Consider the following 11,411-nt stretch of genomic DNA (forward strand, 5'->3'; position numbering starts at 1 on the left):
GTGGTTGAGACTGTGCTTCCACTGCAGGGGGCACAGGTTCCATCCCTGGTTAGGGAACTAAGATCCCACAGGCCATGGAGCACAGCAAAAAAAAAAAAAGAAAAATGCCCCCAAATGTAGCATCCTTATCAGTGAGTTTTGACTTCATTCCTGAATCTGTGGGTCAGCAGTTTGGGCTGGACTCAGCTGGTGGGTTGCCTGGGGGCTGGCTTGTTTGGATGACCCCAGCTGATTCATCTCTGCTCCACGTGGCCTCCCATCTTCTAGCAGGTTTGTCTGGGCTTGTTCATGTGGTGATGGCAGGGTTCCAAAAGAGAGCAGTAGTATGCAAGTCCTCAGCCTAGAAGAAGCATGATCTCTTCAGCCATTTCCTTAACCACTGCAAGTCACAAGACCAATCTAGATAGATACAAGGGATGTTCCTTTTAGTGGGAGGAACTGCAAAGTCATCTTGCAAGGGGCATGGATACAAGAAGAATTGGGCCCATCTTTGCATTTTACCACTCAACGCCAATAACCATTGGTTATTACTTGATTTTCTCATGTGGAATGATATAGCAGAATGCAGAGACATGAGATCTCAGGAATTGGAAGATTGCATCCAATCTAATCAACCCATGGCTTCATGGAGTCCAGCGTCCCTCTACAAACAAGAACTTTCAACAGCAACCAGACTGTTTCTCTGTTGCAACCATATAATCAAAACACAGTTACTTACATGTAGGTGTTTACCTCAAGACCAGTTCATTCAGAATAAGGGGGCAAGGAATTCAACATGATAGAGTGACATAAATAGAAGAAAAAATCAGGCAAAATGGAAAATGAAAGAGAGAAATAGAATTAAATCAGGAAGAAGGTTAACTCCCAAAGGCAGGTCCTACCTTTCTGTATAGTCAGCCCTCTGTACTTGGGAGTTTCACATCCCTATTTATGAAAGACCAGTGTATTCAATGTACTCTGCCATTTTATAAAAGGTTCTTGAGCATCTACAGATTTTGTTATCTACAGGGGCTCCTGGAACCAGCCCCCAAGGTCCTGAGACTATGGAGGTGTGCTGCCAATGTGACTCTGAGCTCCCTGGCAGATGAAAATGGGAAATTGTTCCTTTACATTATAAACAAAAAAGATAAAAATTGAACTAGTTGCCTGGAAGAGCAGTTATTTCTGATTTTTAAGTATGAAAAATGACTCATCTGGTTCCACAGAAAAAGGACAGTATGTACCACAGTGGATAGAAATGCCTGACATCCTCTCAAAGTGTTCAAAAACATGTTTCATCTTCACACTCTTTACTAACATCTCTCAACAGATGGGGAAAGAGCAAGTTGGAAAAAGCAAATTTTTCGGGGGCCACAGCTGGACATACTGACCTAGGACCTATTCCTTGTCCACACTCCTTTCCTCACCCTGGACAGTATGTAAGAATAGAGTCCCAGAGCGATAGTTATTATGATCACCTAAGAAAGTAGGACTTCCGTGGTGGCTCAGAGGTGAAAGCATCTGCCTGGAATGCGGGAGACCTGAGTTCGATCCCTGGGTCGGGAAGATCCCCTGGAGAAGGAAATGGCAACCCACTCCAGTACTCTTGCCTGGAAAATCCCATGGAGGGAGGAGCCTGGTAGGCTACAGTCCATGGGGTCACTAAGAGTCGGACACAACTGAGCGACTTCACTCACTCAAGAAAGTAGGAAGGGACTAAGGAACACATAGGTGAGGGCAAGTTAGAGCAAGACTTCTTTTCAAATTGAAAACAGATAGGAAAACTTGGGATAGTGTCCCCTCTACTCATCCCTGTGCCCATGGCAGACACTGCTAACCCATCACAGTGCTCTTTCCCACTGAACACAGACATGGCCGCATGATCCCTCCCAACCCTAGCAGGAACAACTAGCAGATCAGGTCATCAACTGTGAAATGAAAATTACTTGAAAGACTGAGGAAGCAGGGTAGATGTTTCCGGGAAACTGGTGGAGAAACCAAGGGATTGGTTTCTTTAAAAGTGGGAGGCATTAGCAAGAGGGAAGAAGTCTGGAAATAGCACAGAGGCTAGTAATTTGGATGCACACAGCATCGTCCAGCAGAAGTCAGGAGCATCTTGTAGCCAGACAGACAGTGACTAGCTGAGTGACCTTGAACAAATCACATCATCTCTCTCTGCCTCTGCGTCCCCATCTACAGAATGGGATTGATAACAGAGTCTAACCCTAGGAAGTGCTGAGAATTAAATGGGATAATATACACAAAACATTCAGTTCAAAATCCGGCACATAGTAAAATACATAATAATCATATAATAATAAACATTTCCTGTGTGCTGGCTGTACACAAAATGCTAAGTAATTTACCCTAATTTACTTGTTTAATTGACAATTCTAATTGGGTAAGTACTTTTGCCATTTTACAGATCAGAAAAGTGGCCCAGATAAGTGAAATCACCTACCCAAGGCAACACAGCTACTAAATGGCCAGGATAGGAAGAACTCAATAAAGGGAAGTTGTTGATAATTATTATTAACCATCCAAAAGGGAGGGGATTTCATCCTCAGGTAAGGGCTTGGGTTCCTCCGCCTGACCTCCAGAAATAAAAAGGCCCGGTGACCAGCTGAATGAAACGCTAGACAGACGGGGCAAGCCTGGCGGAGCTCAGCAGGCCCCTCAGCGGCTGTCTCCTCTCCTCCAGGTCCTCCTCGCGCTCTCCCAGCTATTCCTCCAAGTCTGGCAAGAGAAGCCCGCCTAGCAGGAGCTCTAGGTCGCGCCGCAGCCCCAGCTACTCCCGCTACAGTCCCAGCAGGTACAGGCCCCGCCCCCAGGCACTGACCCCACCCCCCTCGAGCTAGGCTCCACCTCCGGCCATGCTCCTTTGTTCAGGTCCAGAATCTGCCTGCAATGCAGGAGACCCCGGTTCTATTCCTGGGCCAGGAACATCCGCTGGAGAAGGGATAGGCTACCCACTCCAGTATTCTTGGGCTTCCCTGGTGGCTCAGCTGGTAAAGAATCCGCCTGCAGTGCAGGAGACCTGGGTTTGATCCCTGGGTTGGGACGATCCCCTGGAGAAGGGAACGGCTGTCCACTCCAGAATTCTGGCCTGGAGAATTTCATGGACTGTATAGTCCATGGGGTCACAAAGACACGACTGAGCGATTTTCACTCCCTCACTCACTCCTCTCCCACATCCTTTCTCTGGAGCATCATCTCCCTAGCTCTGTTCAGTACCTCTCAGGTCAAGCCCCGCCCGCTTATGGATGGGAAGATGACTCAGCATTCCTAATGGTTCCCTATGTCCTATCCGAGCGGCGTTGAGGCCCCCAGAACCTCCCTGCATCCTCATGTACTTACCCCAAACCCTCAGCCATACCCCGGAATTCATATCCCCAGCCCTCAGCCTCTTCACACTAGTACTACCCCACATCCCTATATCCAGAGCCCCTAATTCTCACTTCTTACTCAGCACCTGGGCTCACCCACCTAACCTTCATATCCTGACCCCTGCAATGCCCACCTTCAAAGGCTGACACCCCTCCCCACGCCCAGCTGCACCCCTCCTCAGTAGCCAGTCATCCACGTAGACTCTCCCATAGCTATGCTATCTTCCCTTTACCCGAGAGGGGTAAAGTGGGCAGGAGGGCAAAGTGGGTGCCCTTCTCCCACACGATCACACCGAAAAAACCAGGGCAGCCTCAGCTCCCCAGTAACCACCCCATCACCGTACCCCTTCAGGGAGCGGAACCCCAAGTACAGGGAGAAGGATTCGCAGCAACGCGAGCGCGAGCGAGCTCGGCGGAGACGTCGGTCCTACTCGCCCATGCGGAAGCGCCGGAGAGACTCCCCGAGCCACCTGGAGGCGCGGAGGATAACGAGGTGAGGCCGGGAAGCCCGGTACCACCTCCACCTCACTTGCACTCCCTTCCCACCCGCCCACCCGCTGGAGCCTCCTTTGGGCTGCATTTCAGGACTGTAGGAGCTCAGGAACCTCCCCAACCGCTGGAATGAGGTTTCAGTTGAAAGCCTGGGGCGAGTCAGCACCCCACCACCCAGAGGGCCTGCCAGAAGGGGGCGGGCGCGGTGGGCGGGGCTCGAATGAGGTGGCAGGCCAAAGGGAGGAGCCGGCCTGAGGAATCGGGTGTGGCCGGAACCTGCGGAAGCTGCGGGGATGCCGCATTTGGGCTGGGCCAAGAATGGTCTGGCCTTGCAATGGGAGACGCAAGCAAGGAACTGAATGAGGACATTGCACGGGGGTGGAGCCAGGCAGTGGCAACAGACCTCCACCCTTAGACCCACGCACCCAGATGCAAGGCTTGAATACAACTGTAGGTTGTATACTCTGAACCAAGTGTAGGGAGGGCGAACAGGATTGTTTAGGTACCAGAAGCGGGGGCGGGGGGGGGGGGGAGGTGCGAGTGGGGTGCGCTAGTGGGTAAGGGGAAGACCAGTATTTTGGAGAGAAATCTTGGCTGTGCCACTTTCCGGGTGAGCTGGGAAAGTCTCTTCACCTCCCAGAATCTTTTTTTCACCCATAAATTGCTGGAGGAAATAACTCCTAGAAGTGTCAAAAGGATAAAATGAAAAAGGGCAAAGAGATATGAGTGCAATTTACACACTTAAATGCAGAGCACTAAGCCCACTGTGTGCCACTGTGATGGACTGGATGGTCAGACTTGGTAGGTAAAGATTTCTGCAACAGGTAAAGTCTCAGATGAGAAAAGCCCCAGAAGAGAATCCTCAGGCCTTGACATGGAGAAAATGGCTGAATGCTGCCCTAAAAGCGGCTTTTGAAAATTGGTGGGTCTTCCTCCTGGTCCTCCAAGGGTCAGCTCCTCAGTCCAGAGACCCACAAGGAAAGGAGAACCCTGGCTGCCCATGCCTCTTCACTAGAGATGACCTGAAGGAGAAAAAAGAGCTTGTGCCCCAGACGGTAAGGCAAGGTAATGGTGTCATCTCTCAGACGTCTCACTGAACAGCCTGCCTTGGCCTGGGACATGCGGTGGGAGTCCTACACTCACTGCCTTGACTTTCAGAGGTATCCTTGGAGTGGACTTGGAGGAAGTCTAAGAAAAAGGGACTGGTGTTTCCAAAGGCTCTCTGGGTTCTGTACTCAACCCCAAATAACCCACCTGAGTGAATCCATTCAGTGTTTTCCAGGCTTCCATCACCCACCACTTTTGCCTTGTCTGATTAAGTGTACTGCTTACTTAAATTTCTTTGAATAGATACGCCTTTTTTTTTAGGTCCATACATTTATTTCAAAACGAAACTTGATACACTATAATAAATAGAAAAATCAAGCTCTTTTGCCATAAATAGAAGGTTCTAGTAAAAATAAAAATAGCAAAACAAAGCTGTGATTAAAGTTGAGATGTAGATTCTGGGGCCAGCTGGATGCTCTCTCTGAGCCCAGCCTTGAGATGTTAAAAAAGCGAGATTATCACTGTTCAAAGCATATCAGCACTAGACTGAGACCACCTCCTTGATGTTCTCAGGACTGCAAGAGAAGAGTAACAGGAATTTTTTTCCCCCTAAGGAGCTGGGACATGTCTCCTAGGACAATGCCTATGCTCCCAGGATTGCAGCTGGGAGGAGTCCTGCCCTGACACTTTCCCCCTCTGATCTCTGCAGTGCCCGGAAACGCCCCATCCCATACTACCGGCCCAGCCCCTCTTCTTCCAGTGGCCTCAGCAGCACCTCCTCATGGTACAGCAGCAGCAGCAGCCGCTCAGCCAGCAGGAGCTACTCCCGGAGCCGCAGCCGCAGCCGCAGCCGGAGCAGGACCCTCACTAGCAGCAGCTGCAGCTCCCGCAGCCCCAGCCTGGGCTCCCGGAGCCGGAGCCGGAGCCAGAGTCGAAGTCGGAGTGGGAGCTACAGCTCAGCAGACAGCTACTCCAGCACAAGGCGCTAAGCCAGGGCCCTCCCGTGAGCCCACTGCCTGTGGAGCCCCTTTCACTCTGGCAGCCTCCCCCACTCCCCGACCACCCTGCCTTCTCCTTGGTGACAGACAGCACTGAGGGCTCCCAGGCCCTGTCCTTCCTGCTCTCCTGGGGAAGAGGAAAGGAGGATGTGGGGGCTTCAGTCTCCAAGTGGAGCTACTGGGAGCCTCCACCACACCCGCTGGGGCTCAGCTCAGGCCTGAGCATGTGGAGAAGACTACCTTCTTTTGGCACAGAAAAGCCTCAATGGTTTATAAGGAGCAGCGAGTCCATGACTCAGAAGTTTGGGTCTGGCCAGGAAAATGTGGAGAGAGTTCTGCTAACCCACTGCTGCCAGGCTGCACACTGAAGACCAGCGGTATTTATCACATCTGCCCTCATTCTCCTCTCACCCAATCTCGTGGCTACATGTATATGGACCCCCGTGGATCCCATGGGGTGAGGGGTGGATATTAGAAGAGAGCAGGGTGATTCAGGTCCAGGAGAGGGGATCAGGAATTTTAGCTCCCCACATAGGCCAGAGCAAGTGCTGAAAGGCTATTGGGTCCTAGAAAGGGGGACACGTGACTAGGGGACATGGACATTTCACTTGGTAGTAGGTGTCAGGAGCTAGGAGATGGACTCTCTGTCATGAGTCTAGAAGCAAGAACGAGGGAGGATAAGCCCACTGCTCCCAGTATCTCCTTGTGGTCGGGAAGAGGGGCCCAGTAGTTTCTAGCCATGGAGAGGTCACCACGCCATTTACACAAAATGCCTCTTGGTGGCTCACAGGGACCCTGCAGCCTCTGAGAAAGGACACAACGGACAGTCAGGACAGCTGGGTCTGCAACCCCACTTCCCAAGTTTGCCTCGGCCCCAGTAGCTGGCAACAGCTTAATTCCACGGGACCATCTGCTGAACATTCCCCAGTGCCGTGGCCAGCTGCCAGTCCCCAGCGCCAGCCAGTCTGGCCTTACCCTCTGGTTGGCGCCTGCCTGCCCCCTCCCCACTGCCCAGAAAGGGCACCCTGGATCCTACCCAGTGCAGCCAAGCACCTTCTCACCCACCTACCACCCTCAGCCTGAGGCGCCCATTTTGCCCCTCGGGAATTTTGCCAGGATGGGGCACAGCAGCCCAGGTTTGGGGAAAAGATCCAAATCCAGAGAGTCTGGGGGAAAGGAGGTTAGATGCTCCGAAGCTCCGGCTGGTTTCCAGAGCTCTTACCAGCTTGGGAGAAGCCCACCCTCGTTTCTGCCCTCACCCCACTTTCCCCCAGCACCCCCCAGGGCTGGGCAGTGAAGGTAAGCTGATCTGCAGCACACAAATGCCACCAGCTGCTTCACCCACGGAGGGCACTAAGAACAGGGGCATGAGGGAGAAGATCCTTAAAATAAACTCCGGGGCATCCCCCTCACCAGCTGGCTGGCTTTCCGGAGCCTTGCGGTGAGGCTCCAGTTTGTGGTGGCAACAGCAGCAGGGCGGGGCGTGCAGGGAGAGGGTGAGTGGGACAGCGCCCAGCTTTGGGACCTGGGGCTCTGGGAAGCAGAGAACCAAATATTCTTTATCGCTTGTGCCCTGAGGAGGGGAAACATTTGGGGGAAAAAAAAAATCCTGTTTCTGAGAAGCAGTGACGTCCTCCCTCCAGCAGGAGAGGGGAGCCAGGCCCCGGGGCAGCAGCGGGGGACCCAGCCTCTCCATGGCACCCGCTGGCCCAGAACTGGGCCCCGCCCGCCAGGACCAACGGATGCCAGCGCGGTCACTGCAGAAGGCCTGATGGCAGGTGCCTGGGGCAGGGGCAGGTGCCCTGGGAGGGCCTGTGCAGCAACTGTAAATAACCCTCTTCCCCGCCCAGGAGCCCGAACTGGACTCCAGTCTCCCTTCATGGAAACAAAGGCTTTCTGGAGCCACGGAACCTCCTTAGCAGGACAGCAGTGAAAGACTCAAGAGCCCCTGTCCAGACTGCCTTCATCCACGCAATTCTGGGGGACCGTTTTTGCCTGGGGCTCCTAGCTAACCTCTTATTTATTTATTTATGTTTATTTATTTATTTATGGGATTCCCTCTGCCTCACTCTCTTTTTCTCTCAGTTGCCATTAGCAGTATTCAAGTATTTATTTATTTATATGGAGAGGGTGTGTGTATCTGTGTGTGTGTGGTGTGTGTGTTTGGGGAGGAGGGGAAATGTCTAAAGTATTTTTGTTCATCTCTCTTTTTTTTTTCCCTTCGTGTCTCTGGGTGGGATTTGAGAGGCTGGATGTGGGTAGGGATGTTTGCCTTTTCCCTGAAGGGGAGCGACTTGGAGCTCTAAGCTTGGAACACACTGGAGGTGGGACAGAGCACTTCAGGCCAAAGACACATGACTGCGCCCAAGTTGGGTGACGTTCAGGCCTGCACCCCAGTCCCCTGCCTACCAGTTACCTAACTGAGGTGCCAGAAAGATGAAAATGGTCAAGAAGCTTATGAGCTAAGGTGCTGACCTGACGCTGTAGAGTCACAGCTGACATGGGGGTTAGAGTCTAAATTTAGCACATAAGACAAAAGCTTCAGAGTCTAAATCATCTGTGAAAGACCTGCAGTGAGGCACCCAGTGTGAGACATACGTGCACCTCTGAGTCTCACCCTTATTCCAGGGAATATATTAGTGGGTGAGGTCATTTGCTCTTCTGAGCCTAAGCTAAGTGTTTTTATAGAAGTTACACATGCTTCTGAATACCCCCTTAGCTAATTTCTCCCCATCCCCTGTGAGCGCAGGGTTGCCCTAGTGACAAGGTATCAGCCATCCTGAGAGAGAGAGACAAACCCAAAGCAAAAGCCTTTTTCTGTGACCTCAGGAGAGAGCATACTACTATTTCTGAAGTTGAAAAACAAACAAAATGAAAGGAGCAGCCAGAGGTTCCCCCCCGCCTCCAACCCCCTTGAGAAGGCCATTTCAAAACCTGTCTTGGGAACCAGGATCCAGAGGTCTTGACCAGCCCTGGCTCTCTCACCCACTAGCAGCTGAGTAGAGAGGGTGCCCGCCCTTTCCAAAGTCACTCTTCACTGCCTTGGCATGAGACTTTTTCAACATCCCTGATTGTTTTCCCTGGCAATGTGACTTTACTCTGTTCTAACCCAAGCAAAGGAGTACCCCTAGCCTGGGAAAGCTTGCAAGAACTTAAATGCCTCCTGGGAGAAAATCTGCCCTTCCCTGTCACTTGATGCGCTTCTCAAATTTCCTTTACATTTCCTTTTCTTTCCATCCAAAAATAAAACTCTTAGTGGGGCACTGGTAAGCCTTATTTAACCAGCACCCCCACCCCTGGCACTGCTCTTTCTCTGCATCCTTCACCCTCAGTACACTTCTGCTTCCAGGGGATGATACAGACGGCCTGCTGCTCATGGTGAGGACTCATTTTACAAAGTAGTATGGGAAATGGGAGGGAGAGGTGGCTTGAGGTCAAACAACATGCGGCCCTTTGACCCTCCTGCTCTGGATAGTCCCTGGATGTGTGGAGGCAAATTGCTTCTTTTCTCTGGGCCAAAGTTTCCACCTTTGAGAAGTGGAGGAGTGTTTGAGATACAACCCAGAACATTGACCTGAGGCCTGGGCAATTCTTCAAAGACCTAATGAGTTCACTGAGACTTAGAGAAAAAAGGAAAATATCCTCAAACATTTTTAGGAGGTTCTCAATCATGAGAATAAAGCCTAAAAGCAATGTGTGAACTCCCATTAGTAGATTCAGAAAAGTGAATTCAAATCCCCCACCCAAGAACATTCTAGTTGATCCAGGTTGGACTGCATTCCTGTCTCCATCTGTTCCCTTCTTTGAAGGAAAGTCAGTCTTTCAGAAGCAAAACACACAAATTACGATGTTTGAAAGACACGAGGCTCTCAGTCTCAGAGAGCCCCCATCACTTTATTTACCGAGACTCATCTTCCTTTCCAAAAGGCTTTGCTTGAAGAGGTGAATATTTGGGGTGCTCCCAAAGGTTCGAAAGTCCATTTTTTTTCTTCTCAAGTCTCATTTTTATCTTTTCTTTTGCTGTATTCCTTTTCACAAATATTCAAAGTAGCCTCACGTGCTTTACTTTCTTTTCCAGCTGAATAGAAAATTGTGTCTGATTTAAAAAAAAAAAAACCAGAATCCTCAAACTACATCCCTTCCATTGGCCAACAGTGTCCAGCTGAGGACCGTAGGGGAGACACAGCGTCAATCGAGTGATGCTTTGTTGCGTCTCCTTCCTTCTCTGCACCATGGGCCAGTGATACCGATGGGGTTGCCATCTCCCCTCTGTCTGTGGCTGCTGTTTTGCATTATTTTCGGTTTCCTGAGGGTTTTTTGGTTTTGTTTTTTTGTTGGTAGTTGTTTTGCATTGTAAATACCATGATGGGGGCCCCTCATCAGAAAGTGGCTTAATGAATAATTTATTTCCTATTTATTGAGTGGTATTGGGAGAGGTGAGGAGACCACCTCTTCTCTGGAAATGTTATTGGAAATCAGTCTGTCTCTCAGCTCCACTGTCTGCGGTGGGGACGTTCTCGCCCAGGTAATGAGTGCTAGAATCACCCGGCAAATTGGAATTGGCAGAAACGGAGGCTTCAGTCATACAAATTAAGCTCAAATGGAACTAAAACACTGGTTATCTCCGGGAAAACCTCATTTAGATGGAAATTAATTGAAGAATGAAATGCCTGTGCACAAACCAACTTCTATTAAAAAGTCACAACTCCTTGAAAAAGAGAGAGAGGGAGCGAAAAAAAGAGAATGAAAATTGTAATTCCTTTTCTCCGGTCAAGGAAAGCTATGCCTCATCTTCTAACGAGCCGAGCCAAAGAGACTGGAACAGCGTTCTTGTGTGGTTCTCTTGCCTATATGTGTCTGTCTGGGTGAAATGGAGTGGTTCTCGGGTCTCAGTCTTATCATCTGTAACGTGGATCTTGGCCTAAGTGTTCTTTGTAGGCTGGAGGAAAGGGTTCTAACTCTGAGGCGGTGAGTTCCAGACCGTCAGATGTAGAATCCCTCGTGTCTTCTGCTGACTATAGGTCGAAGGGTCAGAAGGAAATAAAGAAGCAGGGTGTGGACTTAATGTGCAGAGTGAGTTGGGAGCAGCTGAGTCCTGGCAGGAACAGGAGGCCTCCAGGTTCTGGCACCTGGGAACTTCTGTGACCTGGTGAAAGCCCTCTGTGTGAGCCTGAACGTTGCTCCAAGCCCAGCCATCTAGCATACTCAAAGCACAGGCCCGGATGACTGCTGTGCTCCAGATTTCAGACCCCGTGTGTTGTGTCAGGCCACGTTTACCGCAGCTGCTCACACCAGCCAGCGAGGCTAGTCATGTTGCCGTGACCCATTTTTCAGATGAGAAGACTGAGGCCCAGGAAGGGGGCACTTGACATGCCCAGGCTCCCTTGAGCTCTGATCTGCCCGCCCCCATGCCCTACCCATGCTCTTCCTGGTAGCTCTTTCTTGCCAGGCGTAGGCTGTGAGGACTTCTCTTTGTGCTATACCTCGTCTCTCCTGATCCCCAGCTGTC

General features: G+C 50.8%; 1 protein-coding gene across 1 annotated transcript in view; it reads left to right on the forward strand.

The window, feature by feature from the left end:
* Positions 1-7,986, forward strand: part of SRRM4 (serine/arginine repetitive matrix 4) — a 171,064-nt gene extending 163,078 nt beyond the window's left edge. Inside the window, exons 11-13 of the mRNA XM_018061227.1 lie at positions 2,681-2,791; positions 3,718-3,858; positions 5,614-7,986. Of these exons, the coding sequence (XP_017916716.1) occupies positions 2,681-2,791; positions 3,718-3,858; positions 5,614-5,893 (532 nt within the window). The 3' untranslated portion in view covers positions 5,894-7,986. The remainder of the gene's footprint in view (positions 1-2,680; positions 2,792-3,717; positions 3,859-5,613) is intronic.

This window comes from Capra hircus, chromosome 17, assembly GCF_001704415.2.
Source record: "Capra hircus breed San Clemente chromosome 17, ASM170441v1, whole genome shotgun sequence".
Lineage (NCBI taxonomy): Eukaryota > Metazoa > Chordata > Mammalia > Artiodactyla > Bovidae > Capra > Capra hircus.